Source organism: Caretta caretta, chromosome 3, assembly GCF_965140235.1.
Source record: "Caretta caretta isolate rCarCar2 chromosome 3, rCarCar1.hap1, whole genome shotgun sequence".
Classification (NCBI taxonomy): domain Eukaryota; kingdom Metazoa; phylum Chordata; order Testudines; family Cheloniidae; genus Caretta; species Caretta caretta.
In genome coordinates, this window is record NC_134208.1 from 90,026,922 (window position 1) to 90,045,385 (window position 18,464).

The window sequence follows — 18,464 nt, forward strand, 5'->3', positions numbered from 1 at the left end:
CTCTGATCCTGGGCCAAATGGTATTTTCTCATGACATGACAGTCAGATTCTTGACAGGCCTTGAGAGACTCTTCCCACAGGTGCAGACCCCTCTCCCACAGTTGGATCTTAACTTGGTCCTCTCCAGGCTCACGGGCCCGCCCTTCGAGCCGCTGGGCTCCTGCTCCCTTTCCCACCTGTCATGGAAAGTCGCTTTCCTGGTGGCAGTGACGTCAGTGAGATGAATTTCTGAGATTAAAGCCTTGACCTCGGAGCACCGTACACAGTCTTTTACAAGGACTTCCTGCTGAAGGTGGTATCTATCTTCCATATGAACCAGGACATCTTCCTTCCGGAACTGTCCCAAACCACACAAGACCTGCGAAGAGAGGAGTTTCCATGCGCTGGACATCCAAAGGGCGTTGGCCTTCTGCCTAGAGCGTACCAAGCCCTTCCGGAAATCAACTCAACTTTTCATCACCACAGCAGAAAGGATGAAGGGCCTCCCAGTGTCCTTGCAGAGGATTTCCAACTGGACAACCTCTTGCATACGCACCTGTTATGAGCTGGTGGGGGTCTCATTGCTGCCAATACTCAGAGCCCACTCAGCTAGAACTCAGGTGTCCTTGCTACCTTCCTGGCACACGTCCCCATCCAGGACATTTGCAAGGCCGCAACATGGTCCTCTGTTCACATATTCACTGCACATTATGCCATTACGCACCAAACCAGGGATGATGCGGAGTTCGGCAGAGCTGTGTTGCAATCTGCACGTCTATGTACTCCTACCCACCTCCGTTGGTACTGCTTGGGAGTCACCTAATATGGAATGGACATGAACAAGCACTCAAAGAAGAAAAGACAGTTACCTTTTCCATAATTGGTGTTCTTTGAGATGTGCTGCTCATGTCCATTCCATGACCTGCCCTCCTTCCCCACTGTCGGAGTTTCCGGCAAGAAGTAACCGAGGATCGGGGGAGCTGGCAGCACCCTTTATACCACAGCATGTGTGTGCCACTCCAGGGGGTGCCAGAGCTGGTCTCCTACAGATACTGCTGAGGGAAAAACTTTCAGCACCGGTGCATGTGGCGAGCACACACACGTAACATGGAATGGACATGAGCAACACATCTTGAAGAACACCAGGTATGGAAAAGGTAACTGTCTTTTCTTCTAATCCCAGAGCAGTTTGTAGCCACACCATGATTTCAACAGCTTCCACCCCACCATCAACCTCAGCCTGGACCAATCTACACGGGAGGTCCACTTCCTAGACACCACGGTGCAAATAAGTGATGGTCACATTAACACCACCCTGTACCGAAAACCCACCAACCACTATGCCTACCTTCATGCCTCCAGCTTCCATCCCGGACACAGCATACGATCCATTGTCTACAGCCAAGGTACAACCTCATTTGCTGAGGTACAACCTCATTTGCTCCAACCCCTCAGACAGAGACCAACACCTACAAGATCTTCACCAAGCGTTCTCAAAACTACGATACCTGCATGAGGAAATAAGGAAACAGATCAACAGAGCCAGACATGTACCCAAAAGCCTCCTGCTGCAAGACAAGCCCAAGAAAAAAACCAACAGAACTCCACTGGCCATCACTTTCAGTCCTCAGCTAAAACCTCTCCAACATATCATCAGTGATCTACAACCCATCCTGGACAACGATGCCTCACTTTCACAGGCCTGGGGAGGCAGGACAGTCCTCACCCACAGACAACCCACCAACCTGAAGCATATTCTCACCAGCAACGACACACCGCACCATAGTAACTCTAACTCAGGAACCGATCCATGCAACAAACCTCAATGCCAACTCTGCCCACGTATCTACACCAGTGACACCATCACAGGACCTAACCAGATCAGCCACACCATCACTGGTTCATTCACCTGCACATCCACCAATGTAATCTACGCCATCATGTGCCAGCAATGCCCCTCTGCTATGTACATCGGCCAAACTGGACAGTCCCTACATAAAAGGATAAATGCACACAAATCAGATATTAGGAATGGCAATATACAAAAACCTGTAGGAGAACATTTCAATCTCCCTGGACACACGATAGCAGATTTAAAGGTAGCCATCCTGCAGCAAAAAAACTTCAGGACCAGACTTCAAAGAGAAACTGATGAGTTTCAGTTCATTTGCAAATTTGATACCATCAGCTCGGGATTAAACAAAGACTGTGAATGGCTAACCAGCTACAAAAGCAGTTTCTCCTCAACTGCTAGAAGAGGGCCTCATCCTCCCTGATTGAACTAACCTCGTTATCCCTAGCCTGATTCTTGCTTGCATATTTATACCTGCCTCTGGAAATTTCCACTACATGCATCTGAAGAAGTGGGTATTCACTCACGGAAGCTTATGCTCCAATACGTTTGTTAGTCTATAAGGTGCCACAGGACTCTTTGCCGCTTTTACATATCCAGACTAACACGGCTACCCTTCTGATACTTGACACTTTGTGGTGTTGTACCATCAGATCTCCCAACTGAGCAAAGTTACATTAGATCATTACCTTAGAGACCTCCAAAAAACATATAGGAGCTGCAAGAAATGCTGCTGTTAATTTCAGTAGATAGCATTCTTCTTTCTATATCAGTACTGAACCACCGTCCTACCCTAATGAAAGGGGGCATTTGGCTCTTGGAGATGCCATCTTCTACACGAGAAATAAAACTAACAACTGATGACTTGTGGTCAAAGATTCTGTGGCACTTTATCAAAGAGTACATTGTCTATAATAGGCATCCTAGCTAAAATTCAGTCCAAGTAATATAAATACATTCTGCTAACCTATATGAACAGCCCTGTTTCTTCCCATCTCAACTGGATACATTTTTCTTTATTTCCTGTCCTGTTGTGTAGTGTTACTTTGTGTTATTAAATGGTTGTCATTTTTTACATGATGGTAGCTGCATTTCAACAGTGCATCAGAGTGTGAAAAATCTTTTGTGAAATTTGGGGTGACAGGTGTTATATCAGTGTATGTTGCTGTTATGTATGTTTTCTTACTGATGAGCATTCATGGGTGCCTTGTTTAGCTTTTAGGAGAGTGCTAAAGGTGCATGACAGCAAATCTAAAATTAAAAATGTGCACAAGTCACTAGTGATTTTGGTTGCAATCAATTTTTGGGTTAGTGAAGTCCTACAGTTTCGGTAAGGGGCATGAAGAGGGACCCGAGTGGGGTCCTCTTAGTGTTATGAATGTTACCCATACACATTTCCAATCCATGGGGTTGGCTGAATGATGCAACCTGTGGGTCTTTCTTCCTCCAAATGGGATTTTTAGCCCCATCTTCATTCCTGGGGTTGAGATTATTTGTCCTTGTCAGCCAGGTATACATTGAATGGCTCATGGTCCTCAATCTCAGTGGCTTCACTCAGTTGGAAAGGAAAAACATTCATACCCTACTGGGAGGCATCGTTTTCCTCGATACCTCCAAGTGTTCTGGCTGTCATCTGTAGCAGCTAAAGAGATGGAGTTATGTGGCCTCAACCCAGGATTGGGGAGAGGGTTGGCTACATGGCCACGTCTTGGGTTAGGGATGCCCCGAGGGATTCTTAGAAGTGCCATAGCTCTGTAGAGACTAGATTTGACATCATGTTTATATTATCCACTAGTAATTGCAAAATATCTTTGTAAAATATAAATAAATGCTTCTTTATAGGGGGATTGTGTAGAACCTCTATCCAAAAATCAGTTTATCAGGAACCAATTCCCAAACAACTAAAAATAAAGTCACAATTTGCTCAGATGGCAGTTGAGCTGAAAATTAGAGTGCAAAGATTATAAATCCGATTGAGAGAGCAGCTAGCGTGAAGAAATGTCTCATCTGAAAACACTTTTTCTCCATTGTGTGATACCTTTTAACTGCTTTCACTTTGAATGTTAACATTATGTGCTATTATTAACTCTGTAAAACGTTTTTGGGATACAGCTCTGAATTAAAGCATACTAACTACAACTATGTTAATACTCATGACCTCACTAAGAATTCCTTTGGGCAAGAGGCTTCAAATGTTTATCAGGTGGGAGATCTGTGACTTGGATGAAAGCTAAAGTATAGCAGGTACATTCTGAAGCACATGATGGAGTCAGGGACCCAGACAGCCCCTCCACAGGAGGATGTTCACCTGCTCATTCAAAAAGGGGTGACTTCTCCACTTCCACTCAGACCCATCAGAAGCCCCTTCATTGCAGCCGTATGGAAAAGGTTCCATAGCATTTTGGTGCAGGGCATTCTGAGACTCTATTATGCACTAGATCTCAGATTTCTGAGCAGTATTCATTTCATCTCTGTCCTCCACCGCTGCTGCTGGACCCAGCCAATGACAACATAGCTTTGGAGAAAAGATGCTGCTTGTTGAGGAGAGGCCAGGAAAAGTGGTTTCTATATGTAAGGATAATGTCTGCCTAGTTGCTCCTCTGGGCTACGAAGTCTCACCCTCTGCAGACTAATAAGAGGTCTACATCCCTCCCTCATGAGATGTTTTTTAGGAAGTTCTACCAAAGAAACCTCACAAAAATTGCCTGCCTTTCAGGTTCCCTCCCATGGCTTTATCAATGGGAAGGAGTAGTTGACCCCAAAGTTTTTGCTTATGCTGTATATGTGCATATGTGCCATTCACCACTTTAAAAATGTATGCTGTGTTCCTGTGATTTCTTCCTCCCCTGCTCTCCTCCCCACTTCTAAGGGAACTGAAAATTAGATCTAGATTCTGCCTGGAGAGAAGGAACACTGGGAAATTCAGTCTGCAGCATAGCAAATGTGTATTACTATTACTGTTATAGAATCATAGACATTTAGGGCTGGAGGGGACCTTGGAAGGTCATCTCACCCAGCTTCCTGCACCGAGGCAGGAACAAGTAAACCTAGACCGTTCCTGACTGGTGTTTGTCTAACCTGTTGTTTAAAACCTCTGTGGTAGGGATTCCACAGTCTCCTTTGGAAACCTATTCCAGAGTTTAACTACCCTTCTATTTAGAAAGATTTTCCTAATATCTAATCTAAATCCCTCTTGTTGCAGATTAAGCTCATTATTTCTTGTCCTCCCTTCAGTGGACATGGAGAACAACCTATCACTGTCCTTTTCATAACAGCAGTTGACATATTTGAAGACTGTTATCTGGTCCCCTTTCAGTCTTCTTTTTACAAGACTAAAACATGTCCAGTTTTTTTAACCTTTCCACACAGGTCATGTTTTCTAAACCTTTTATCATTTTTGTAGTTCTCCTCTGGCCTCTTCTTAAAATGTGGCATCCAGAACTGGACACAGTACTATAGCTGAGGCCTCACCAGTTCCACATAGAGCAGGACATTTACCTCCCATGACTTACATAGGACATCCCAGTTCATACACCCCAGAATTATAGCCTTTTTCACAACTGCATCACATTGTTGGCTCGTATTCAATCTGTGATCCTTTATAACCCACAGATCCTTTTCAGCAGTACTACCCGCTAGCCAGTTATTCCCCATTTTGTAGTTGTGCATTTGATTTTTCCTTCCTAAGTTTAGTACTTTGCACTTGTCTTTATTGAATTTGATCTTGTTGATTTCAGAACAGTTTTCCAATTTGTCAAGCTCCTTTTGAATTGTAATCCTCTCCTCCAAAGGGCTTGCAACCCCTCTTAGCTTGGTGTCATCCGCAAAATTTATGAGCATACTATGAACTCCATTGTCCAGGTCATTAATTAAATTATTGAATAGTCCCAGATCCAAGACAGACCCCTCTAGGACCCACTAAGTATGTCTTCCCAGTTTGATAGAGAACTTTTAAATACTCTTTAAGTGCATTTTTTAACCAGTTGTGCTCCTCCCCCCTTATAGTAATTCCATGTAGACCATGTTTCCCTTCTTCATTTACGAAAATATCATATGGGACTGTATCAAAAACCTTACTAAACCTTACTAAAATCTTACTAAAAGATATAGCACGTGTACATCTTCCCCCCCTGTCCACTAGGCCAATAACTCTGTCAAGGTTGGAAATTAGGTTGCTTTGACAAATCCGTGTTGGCTATTACTCATTGCCCTATTATGTAAGCACCCGAGGTGCTTACAAATTGATTGTTTAATAATTTGTTCCAGTATCTTTCCAGGTATTGAAGTTAAGTTGACTGGTTTATAATTCCCCAGAGGCTCTTTGTTCCCCTCTTTAAATATAAGTAGTAATTTTGCCTTTTTCCAGTCCTCTGGGATCTCACCCATCCTCCCTGAGTTCTCAAAGATTATTGCCAGTGGTTCCGAGGTTGCTTCAGCTAGTTCCTTAAATATCTGAGGGTGAAATTCATTAGGTCCTGCCCACTTAACTACATCTAGCTTATCTAAATATTCTTTAACTTCTTCTTTTCCAGTTCTGTCTTGTGTTCCTTTCCCCTTATTATGAACCATACTTTTTATTATTTGTTTTACAACAGCACCCAGAGTCCTCAGTCGGGGCCTCATTGTGCTAAGAACTTTACAAACATGTAGGAAGAGAGCGTTCCTACACTGAATAGCTCAGAATCATTGAGGGGGAGGGAGGAAAGATAGCTTTAGCAGTGATAGGAACATTGTGTTACAGAACTAACTGCAGGCACAATTAGATCATTTAGAGTTATCTACTGATTTTAACTGTAATATACAAACAAACAAAATAAATATCAGTAATCCCTAGTGGTCATCTACCTAGCCATTTTTATGTGACTTTTCCCATAAACTGCACAGCAGCCGAGCATTTCCAGGAGAGATTTGAAGGAGGAAAGAGTTGCTTTACAGTCTAATTTGAGACTCCAGTGTAGCTCTGTGCAGGCCCAAGAGTTTGCCTCTCACTTGTCCTGTAGGCCTGAAGCATTAAGAACCAAAATGGGACATGTGTGTACTCTGCACTCTTAAAAATCAAGCCACTGATTTATGAGCCTAAATATGGCAAACTGTAGGTGCTTAAGACCCCATTTTTTTTGAAAATTTTGATGGAAGGCATTTGGGTGAGTTAGGTAAACCCACATTAGCTAAATCAGATTTGAATAGCAATGAAGACAGGGCAACTTGGCTTTTAACTCACACTGGCTGCTCAAGTCCAACTTCAGGATCCCCTGTAGGCTTAAACTTGAGCTGCTAACCTGAGTTAAAAGCAGAGTTGTCCTGTCTTCACCACTATTTTAAACCAGATTAGCTGACACGGATTAGCTAATCTGAGTTAAGAACACACCTTTTATTTTCAGTGTAGACATACCTCCAGAGTCTTTACTTATGACCAATAAACAGCTGACCAGCATGCTACCTACACCTAAAAAGGAAGGTGTAATACTTTCCTAGAGAGCATAAGATAGTATTTTACAAAAGTAAAACAACAATAGCAGTCACTTAAGTCAGACAAAGAAAAAGTTTTGCTGATTCCTTTCCATCCGTTCTCAGCTGGAGAAATAATGCCAGATGTTCCTCATGCAATGTTATAAACCTGCAACTCAAATTTCAAGGCAAACTAGAGAAGGCATAGAAGTCTCTTGTGAGAAAGATGTTAAAAATAAACTAAGAATACTGATTTTGTGAGTGAATTTGATTATTTGAAATACCCAAGTACCTGCTTACAGTGAATTTAGTAAAATTCTATTTCAAGTGAATCAAAATGAACTTCCACAGTTGTTACAATGCACTGCAATCTGCATTGCTATTGCAATTAAAGTTTTTCTGTAGAAAAAAAGTGACTTTCCTATAGGAAATTTCCACTGAAATGATATTCCTCTAATGATCTTTGTGGGGATGTGGTAGTTACAATTTACAAACATTGTTTCTTCTTCTCTAGTTATTTTGCTAGACTGGATACCTTTACACTACTTGTCATGGCACGTATTGTAATATGGAGCTAGGAATTTAGGTAGCAATGATATATTAGAGACTTCAAACAGAAGTGAGTTGTTCCATCTAAATCACCTGAGAAATTCTTTCTGAGTTATCTCGACTATTTGAAACTGTCAGAGCTTCACCCCTCCAGGTTGTAAGAATGCTTTAGCAGCATTAGCATCCCCTTCTTTAGATGTCTTGCTTCCTGCTGAGGTAATATTTATAGCATTTCTAACCTTTGGGTGAACTCCCAGGTGTTAGTAGCCCCTAAATAAGGAGTTTCCTCTCTTCTCATCTTGGGATGAGTTAGCTGCTGCATATTCACAACAAGATAGAAAGGAGACAGTTACAATAACAAAAAGCTAGAATACTTCATTTTTTAAGCCTCCAGAAAATGGGCAACATTCTCGAGCACCATCAAGTTGAAGCAAATATCTAAAGGAGCACAGTCCCACTGTAAGAGGCATTTGTGTAATTAATCTGTTTAAGCATTTCAGATTCAGATCTCTGATTCCTGAAACAGCATCAGAGAGACATTTTCATGATACTTCAGATTTCTGCAGTCCCTTCCAAATTCAAGGATTTCACAGTGACACATAACTGTGAATGAATTAAGCATCACAACACTCCTTTAAAGTGGATAAGTGCTGTTATCCCCATTTTACAGATGGGGAAACTGAGACTTGGAATTAAGTTCCTTTCCAGAGGTGTCAGAATGGGTCAGTGGCAGAGTGAGGAAAAGAACCCTGGTCTCTTACCTTCCAGGCTTGTCTTTTAACCAACATAAACTCTTCAGGGCAAGGACTGTCCATCACTGTGCTTGTATAGTGCTGAACACAGTGGAGCCCTGATCTTGGTAGGAGCCTCTAGGTGCTCTGTAATACATATAATTAATAATGATAATACTTGCTCCAAACAGTAATAATTATTGGTGTGACACTGCTGTATTTGATAAGCGTAGTTACGTCTCTGGTTTTTTTCATCCAGTGTTTTAATGATTCAGCTGACAGAGAGACACTAGACTGATCCACCTCTTATTGTTTCTGAATAGGAACATAAGTTACTTCGAGCCTTCTGGAGTTTCTAAGAATTCTCCACAATGATAATGATAACTGAAAACATTGGCATCATTGCTGTTAACCACTATGCTGTCCACCTCATTTTCCAGGTCATTATACACTGAGCCTCACCAATCTTAATACCAGTCACTTGGCCACTTTTCTGTTAAGCTTTCCATTTTGAAAAATGGCTACCTATTTCCTCTTTGCTTCCTGTCACTGAGATACAATTATGTAGTTCGCTTTAGTTTTACATGGGAAGGTGTGGGAGAGCCTACTTCATCGACTGCTGTAGGTACTTGATTGAACTAGCCAGAACATTAACATGTACATGGATTATTTTGAAACGTTCCTGGAGAAAGAGAAGAATATTCGCAGAAATGTGTCCATGACTTAAAGCAATTCATGGAAAGCAAATATGTCTTAGAGTAATGGTGGGCAACCCGCGGGATGCACATGGCCAGTCAGGGTAATCCGCTGCAAGACAGTTTGTTTACATCGAACATCCGCAGGCACGGCCACCATGAACCGCGGCCACTGGGAGCTGCGGGCAGCCATGCCGGCAGACGGTCAATGTAAACAAACTGTCTCGCGGCCCACCAGCAGATTACCCCGATGGGCAGCCTCTGGGCCGCAGGTTGCCCACCACTGTCTTACAGAGAACATAATCAATTGCTTTTTGGATATTTACAGTATATAGAAGAAGGAGAACCATATTATCTCGTTAAAAATGAGATTGTTCATTGATTTTGCCATTTCAAAAAATGTGCATTTAACAAAATATTAATCTGTTTGATGGGTCTGTATTTGCAGACTGTTTTATGAGTAGTTTTCATAGATATGCATTTTGTTGTTGTCAATCTGAGAAACACTTTTGGGGAAAAATCTAAAATCCCTGGCTACCCATTCAGCCATCCCTGCAAATATGTCTAAAAATATGCAGGAAAAAAAAAACAAATTTCCATAAGCATGACAACAAGATAGTGTGTCTAATTTTAAAAGTGTTTAAACTTTTCCAGGAAACTGTGGGGGCAGGTCAGGGGGAAAGGTGGATGTATGAAAGTTTTAAAACAGCAAAAACAAATGAGGAAATTAAGACAAATTGTTTCAACAACATTAAGGTTGAGCCACAAACCAACAATCAGAAGCCAGGAAATGCAAAATGAAGGATAACATTCCACCTTTAATACATATTGTTATATGTCTTTGGTTTTGTAGGAGGGATGAGAGGGAAACTGTTTCTGCATGAGTTAGAGAAAGAATAATGTTCTTAATTTTGGATTTCCTTGCTCATCCCAGTTTCTAGAACATCCCTACTATACAATTGTTTTGTCTGGGAATAATCCTGGTTTTAGTCAGATTTCTGGACCCACAATGTATGAAAAAGATTTGCAGCCCCTCATGTTTCTCTTTTCCCCATTACTACCTTGTTTTGTTCTCCCCTCAGTGTACATATTATCCTGTTGTATGCACCTTTACTGTTCTTTTAAACAGCTTTCCTTCCTAATGCTCTACTCTGTCCCCAAAGTTTCACTTCACTCTGTCTCTGTGGGAATTGCTGCACCCTGTAACTCCATAATGTTTGCTCTCTCTGTTCTAGCCTTCTCTCTCTCTCTCTCTCTCCCTCTCTAAAGTATTTTGTAATTCTCGAACAATACTGTAGCAATAGACTGTATGGAATTACTGATGTTCTAGATAAACCAGATCAAAACACTATATTGGCCTCTTTTCTTCTCTCTCTTTATTGTATAAAAATATTGTATTGGGGCTGAGAAACAAAATAACCTCTTTGCTTAATCACTTCAGTACCCAATGCACATGCATTGTTTTAGACAAGTTCACCTTGTGATGAGATTCCCATTTACAGTTTTGCAAAGGTCAGCAAGTTGGCTCCAACAAGAAGCAAAAAGATACAGTTGGTAATGAAATGCTACCTGACAGAGATTTACATAAGTTTAGCTGTACAGACACCAGAGCAGGTGTCCAGAGTGGCTGGAGGGTGGCCTTACAGTCAGATCAGCGAGGGGATGATGACTTTTATACTCTACTAAGACTCCTGGTTGGCGTCTTACTGTGAATGCAGGGTGCATAGATGGCTGCCTGGATAGGAAGCACATATCACCTATAGTATTAGCATCAGTTTGTTTCTACACACTCTCTCCCTTGAACAGGATGATAGTGGAACATCAGGCATTAGTGCAGATTTTAGATATGAGATTGATGATGCTCCCCTGTATGCACAATAGTTTATAACTTTATTTGAGCTCAGGAAAGATCTTTTTCCTACACAGCATATTGACCGTGGTATATAGAGTCAGTGTTTAAGGCTGGCAGTAAAAGTTCTGTCTCCATAGGTAGGTGTTGCTGTTATCTTTCCCTGGAATGCTGTAGCAACTGCCATAGGGTAGCTGATGACCTCCTCAATATTGTTTGTGTGGTATTCTACCTCCTTCACTGCAACTTTTGTTGAAGCGTCTTGTGGTATGTTTAGATGGGCCTAATCTCTATCCCAAAATTTGGGTACCATTTTGGAAGCTGGTGGAGCTAAGGCATGACAGAGAAAGGAGGAGAATAATTGTTGTGGGAACGGACTTCTGTCAGATATGGTTTGATCTCTCGGAGAGAGAATTTGGCTACATATTTGCAACTCCTCGTTTGATGGGAAAAGAGGTTGGGGACTGTTCTGTAGGCTTCAGGGCATTTGTGGATAATTGAGCATAACATCAGGCATTACAGATTATGGATAACATTAAGTCTGAGTGAAAATCAATACAGTTGCTGCCTGAGGCCTTTAAATCTCAAATATCTCTTGTGTGTGTTTATTGAAACCACCATGCACAGCAGTGACAATGAGCCATGCTCCCCAAACTTTCATCAGGTCCTATACTACAACCTGACCTAACCTGAAACTTCTGATTAATAACTTCTGATTAGTAACATAACTTGAACCTGCTGCTGCCTGGACATGTCCTTCTTCTTAGGCCTTGTCTACACTAAAGGGGAAATTCGATCTAAGCTACACAATTTGAATTACATAAATAGCATACCTCAAATCGACGTAGCTTAGATCTACTTACTGTGGGGTCTACACTACGTGATGTCAATGAGAGACGCTCTCCTGTCAACTCCCCCTACTATTCTCGATCCAGTGGAGTACAGGAGTTGACGGGAGAGTGATCTGCGGTCGATTTAGCGGGTCTTCACTAGACCCGCTAAATTGACCGCCGATGCATCAGTCGCTTGTCAATCCTCCGGTAAGTGTAGACAAGTCTTTAGTGTCAAATTAGAATTATCACGGGTAAATAGGTGCATCTTGTCATGCGTCTCTCAAAACAGCACCAGAAGAGTAGTGAGTTTTCTTATTGCTCTCACTAACAGTGGGAAATCTTGTTTTATGATTTCAGAGAATGATGAGGAGCAGGAAGCTCTGCCATCCTTGGACAAGCCTGGCTGGTATTCCCAAGGTAATGCTACCCATCTTTATGAACTGCTGAAGAAGATGACGGGCAAGCCAGAACCTAAGGTATTCAGCAAGAGAGGGAAAAGTTATCTTAGTAGATCCACTTACCACCATTGATCTATTTATCACAACATGAGCGTGAATTAGAACCTTATTATTGAATGTAGTGCTGAGCAGTACCGTTGAATTTCCATGGAGATTACTTGCAGTACTTTGTGCTCCGCCTAGTAGTAAATGTTTGAAGAAAATGCCCAGTAGATTTTAAAAATGGATCCTATTAGTTAATTTAGACCATAACTCTCCTAGTGCTGTTGTTATCTGCATGATTATTTGTTTATTTACAGTTCCTTCCTGGAGAGCAGGCAGTGTAAAAGACAGATATGCACTGGGGAATCCGGTATTGGGGATAAAATAGTTGTTCTTGTATATATTAATACAGAACAGGAAGGGAGAAGTTGACTAGTTACATTCCGTTTCTAGGAATTATAGATATTTACTGCCTTTCTCAAAAAGGAAAAATAATTGTGGTACAGAATGTATATCTGGTTATGCATGTGTGTGTATATATCTACTCTGTGTGTAATAAAATCTGTGTAATCTTTTCCTGTAGAGAAACCTGATGAACAAGGTAGTGTAAATAAAAACTTGGACCATTGTGTCACCCCATTCAGTGGGTGAAATCCTGATCCCTTTGAAGTCAATGGGAGTTTTGCCATTGACTTCAGTAGGGCCAATATTTACCCAATACATAGGCTATACACGTAAGTACAACATGACAGAAAGTTCTGTTTAGAAATAAAGAGAGATGATAAGAGTTTTCCTTTGTTTCAAATATTTCCCAAATTTATTACATTTTTTTAAATTCTGTTTTATCTGTTTGTCAATTTTACTTCACTGCTGTCTAATATGCTAGTTTTATCAACCAAAATGCCCTAGCAGTGTTGTCCTATGTGCCACTCATATTGCAGTGTTCTTTTGTAATGTCAGTGGAAGCCAGGGCATGGAAGGTATTCAGAGGCAAACCAAAATGGAGTGAAAGGCCAGCAGTGAGGAAGCTTTTTAATAAAAAGAAACCATGATTTTAATAAAACATCCATTTGTTGTGTCCAGATAAACCTAGAGGAATTTTTATTTGGTTGTTTCTGAAGCTCTCTTTCTCTATCTCTGAAACACACTTGTTTGTCTTTTCCTCACACACATAACACTTTTAATTTGCGGTTTCACTTTTAGGTTGTTTATTTTGGTGACAGCATGCATTCAGATATTTTCCCAGCCCGTCACTATAGCAACTGGGAGACGGTCTTCATCTTAGAGGAGCTTAGAGGGGATGAAGTTATGATGCTTGTGGAGACTGAGCCTGAGCCCTTGGAGAAGAAAGGAAAATATGAGGTAAGGGTTCCTTGCAGCTGTTTCCTTGAACTAAAAAAAAAAGATAAGGTTAGAAATAACTGTAGGGCCACTTGCACTAAGTAGAATCAGAAGAAACCTACTAGTTATGCAAGTCTTTTGGCAGTGCCTACATTTTTCATACCCATTCATGGCTGAATCAAAATTATGCCATCATGTGACAACTTGACATCATAAGGGCTCTATTTACAGCAAGGCAGCACTAGTGCCCTATGGGCTGCCATTTCCTGATACTAAGCTAGCTAAACCTTGGTTCAAGAAACCTGGGCTTTAGATTTTCATTCACACGAACCTTCCCTGCTCCCATGAGCCAAATCTCTAAACCTGCTTACCTTCCGCTCCTGCAGTGGAAGCCAGTCATCTGAAATGAATTCAGGTGTATTCCATTGTGTATGCTCACAGACGCTGATGTCTCCTATTCACAAAGGGAAGCTTCTCTGAGGTAGGTCAGCTACAGCCCCTTTGACAATCACCTTAAATAAATAATTAAAAAAAAACACTTTAAGTTAAAGGTAGCTGGGAAGAAGGGCCATTGATCTATGCCAGCACTGCTGTCAGCCCAAAACTCATCCAAAGAGTTGTGGGGAGGATTGGGCTGTGGCCCCTTTCTTCTTTCCGTTGATCAGCAGAACTGCCAGGGAAGAAAGAAAAGAGCATACCGAACCTATGTAAAGGGTGGCAGAGCTGCACCTGCAGCATACATCCCCATGGAACTGCAGGAGTCTGCTGCAGCAAGGCTCCTCTGTCTATCTACCCTTTCTGAACACAGGCACAACCTAGCCCTACACTGTAACTGGGAGTTTGCCTCCTAGCCTGGGTAGACAGACATACCCTAGCTCTGCTCGAACTAGCACACTAAAAACAGCAGAGTGGATGTTGCAGCCACACAGATGGCAGCACAGATTAGCCTCTTGAATTCAAGCCCTCCCAACCCCCTGCGTCTTTATTTATTTATTTTGCCACTGCCTGTACCACAATGTCCACACGCTATTTTTAGTGCTCTAACTCCAACAGAGCTAGCTTGTATCTATGTCCAGAATGGGAGGCACCCTCCCAGCTGCAGTGTAGACATGTCGTACCGTTCTAATATTCTCTTATGTCTTCCTTAGAAATTGGTGTGGTTAGAACTGTTTAGCGTCTCATGTTATAACCTCTAGCGAATGGGAAGACAGTGCTTCTCTGTCTTGAGCTCAGATATTTGGAATTAGAACTGTCAGAAAATGGGGAATTAATTTCACAAAAAATAGTGAAATTTTAAAATTGTTTCCATTTCAGAGTTCAAAAATGAAACACCTTCTCATTTGTGGGGGGATATTTTCATCTAAATAGTTTTTTATATGATTTGTTTACCTGCCTGAAACCCAGTTTTCACTAAACAAAACATTTCAAGAACAATTCCAATTTTTTAATAAATTTCACGGAAAACAAAAAAAATAAAAAATATATTGATAATATCAGTGGTTTTTCATAATCAGTTTCCTTTTTGAAAAAGGCCATTTTAAATTAAAAATCTTTTTTTGCAAAAAATGTCAACCTGTTCAGTTTTGAATGTTTCTTCCTTTGATGTGTTCCTAAATACATCAGTGATACCCATCTGACTGAGGATAAATAATGTTTTGTTACTTTTTGAAACTGTTTATTTTGTAGAGAGAAGTATTTCTTGCTATTAAAAATATAATTTGAGATGGGAATTTATACCAGTTCAGATAGCTTTTTGTTTTTAATCTGGCCATGTTGCATATTCAAACACCCATCCACCCCCATTTTTGTTACATTTTGGAGGGAGAACTGGGGGGGGGGGAGGAGGGAAGGGGGTAATGTGAAAAGTAGATATTGAAATATGAGTTTGAGTGAAATGGAGTAAAAATAAGGATTATTTCTCCACCTGCCCCCCTTTTATTAAAAATATCAAATATATTCCTCTGAACTACACTGTTTTCTAAACTAAGATCAAAGAAGGGCATCAAAGTCAGTGAATAAATAAAACAAGTCATTAAAGTTCAGGTTCTTTCCTGTGCCACAGAGGGGCAGGAAAGAAGGCAAACACAACCTTAAATCTTCTAGCAAGAGGGATGCATTACTTAGTAAAAAGAGGAAAAAGAAAAAAGTAATAGTTCTTTGTATAGGTTGTTAGGAAAATATGGATTAAATTTATATTAATAAAGTTTTACAAAATCTACAAGCTGTACTGCACAAATTCCATCTGTCACGTAAGTGGAAACTGTGATTACACTAGTTTTTCAAACTAATATTTCCAGCTTTTTTTAAAAAAAATTCACCATAACTGAGACAGTAACTGCTGTAAATGGAAATTACTAGTGATTCAACCAAGTCTTCTCAAGTATGTTAAATATGTAGTTGTGATGAATCAGAGATTGTACATTTACTTCATTAAAACAAAAAGCCAACACTTATTCACAGTTTCTCTTCCTGTAAGTTTCTAGGAACCACAGCATAGCAAAAACTCTTAGTATGCAGATTTCCTAGCATTGTCTGATTACTGGCTCTTATTTAGTTGCACTGGATAAAAGGCATCTGACCTAATATCTGGTTTGTTTTTCAGAAGAAGCACTTTCTGGGTAGTTGCAATTATCAAGTAGGAAATTCAGACTTTTAGATAAGAATTTTATGTTTTGCTAAAGGCGTAGTATCTGTGATAATAAAATGCAGAGTCTCAGTCAAATGCCATCTCTCCCACACCGAATCTATGTTCAACTTATATCCACTGCTGGTGACAGCAAGTAAGTAAAGGCAAAATGAATTGTGTTGATTAAAGGAATCTGAACTGAGGGGGTCCATGGAAGGTCAGTGGTATTATTGTATTGCCGTACTGTTCACGGGGGTCTGAACAACAGATCACATCCATATCTCTGCAATTGACTGCACAGCACTAACTTAACAGGACTAGTTCAAAATGATTCCCGTCAGACTCCTACAAAGGTTTGTTTTTTTGTTTTGTTTTTTTTTAATTGTCCTAATCAACCTCTTCTGTTAACCTTCAGGTGAAATGGGGAGAAAAGCTGATTCAAAGCTTTTTGTGTTCAAATACATTGTGTCTTATAATTAATAATAATAATAATTAATAATAGTTTCGGAGTAGTACCCACAGTGTGCTACATGTTATATAAACACATAACGGAAGGTGCATACCCTGTGGCTAAGAGCTAATAATCTTTACAAAATAAAAATGAACTTACCTCCAATTTAAATAAAGTTGGTGACTTTCCCTAATGTTTAGGTGTTTACATGAAGTGTGTATAGTTGAGGGACAATGCTTTTTCGAAATCCGAGGTTTTGATCTAAGACTGTCACGGCTTCTTAAAGGGATGAGGAAGTTAATGCAAGGAATTTACAAAGCCACTTCCTTAGGGAATGAGAACAAAAACTTATTCCCTGGCCTCTTTTTTTCTGCTCTCAAATTACTAATGTGTTTTTGGACCAAAGTAGTTTACAGAAAATGCCTGTTGTCTTCAGTGTCTTTTTTGCAACTGATCAGCGCCTTGCAGGATCAGGATTCATGTGATTAAGGAAATTATTATTTTAATGTTACATCTTCTTTTCATCTTGATTCACTCCCCTTATATTCTTTTTAGAAACTTTGTAAATGATGCTTTATTTATTTCCCATTCTTTCTTCTTTCTGTCTTCTCCTTTTCTGACCCATCATACTCTGGTGGAAAAGGCTGGCTCCTACTGAAATCCTAGGGAAAACACCAGCTGCAAGTATGTCCTTCACAAAGAAAATATAAATTTAATGAGTGTTCTTTTGTTTCCAGTTATATATAATGTTTCATCATTAAAAGAGTGAGAAAATTAAACAAAAAATACCCGTCACTCACAACCTCAGCAGCTAATAACTTCCATTTTCATTAGTTATTTTTGTCTTTATGCTCATAACTAAATTCGTCACGCAAATCAGCTGTGAAGTTATGGTAATAGTTGTAGTTTTGTACAAGTATGTGTCATAACAAAATGAGCAGTTCAGCAACTAACTATAGGCATTCTTCATACAGCTCCTCAGTCAGTTACAGCATATGGCAAATAACTAGTGTGTAAAATTGAATGTCCCTAAGTTTGGGAGGTTGGTTGGTTGGTTGGTTTGAGACTTTTTTCCTCCTTCTCCATTTTAAAGGTGTGGCAGACTCCCATCTGTGAAAACTCTAAAGACAATTAGAATCTGTCCTAGAATTTTGAAAGAAATGAATTCACAGCAGTTCCTCTGTGTGTAAAAACTCTGACTATAGGAAGACGTAGTGAAATTTAGGCAATTACAGACAGATATTGTGGACCCTGGCAGTGAGCAGGACCCTGGAAACACTCATTTTACAGAGAGGTTGTCTAATAGTTAGTTGGGGTTGCAAGTCAGGTCCCATGAGTTTTATTCCCAACACTCCCTCTGAGTGACCTTGGAAAAATCACTTAACCTTTCTGTGCCTGTTTACCCATCTTTAAAATGAGTATAATAATATTTACAGTAACCACCTGGGTGGGATGTTGTGAGGCTTAAAGAATTTGTGTCTGTGAAGCAATATGATGTCCTTGGGTGAAAGGAATTATTATATTAGTGCATAGCTAATGAATTATTGAACTGAATGGGAATTTTGTTTTAGTTATAGTGGTCACTAGTCAAACACCTGACATTTACACAATATTATGGGCTTTATCCTGTCATCTTTGGTGTTTTCTAGGCTCACATCCCACTGCTGATC

General features: G+C 40.4%; 1 protein-coding gene and 1 long non-coding RNA gene across 5 annotated transcripts in view; one reads left to right on the top strand and one right to left on the bottom strand.

The window, feature by feature from the left end:
- The window catches only part of NT5DC1 (5'-nucleotidase domain containing 1), a 245,993-nt gene that overhangs the window by 187,180 nt on the left and 40,349 nt on the right, over positions 1 to 18,464 (top strand). For all 4 annotated transcript variants that reach the window (XM_075126651.1, XM_048844736.2, XM_048844734.2 and 1 more), the window contains exons 9-10: positions 12,294 to 12,412; positions 13,580 to 13,738. In XM_075126651.1, the coding sequence (XP_074982752.1) occupies positions 12,294 to 12,412; positions 13,580 to 13,738 (278 nt within the window). The remainder of the gene's footprint in view (positions 1 to 12,293; positions 12,413 to 13,579; positions 13,739 to 18,464) is intronic.
- Positions 13,683 to 17,074, bottom strand: LOC142071549 (uncharacterized). Its single transcript, XR_012667647.1, has 3 exons — positions 16,954 to 17,074; positions 14,089 to 14,229; positions 13,683 to 13,768 (listed from the first exon to the last, which is right to left on the bottom strand). It is a non-coding gene; the product is annotated as an uncharacterized LOC142071549 (long non-coding RNA).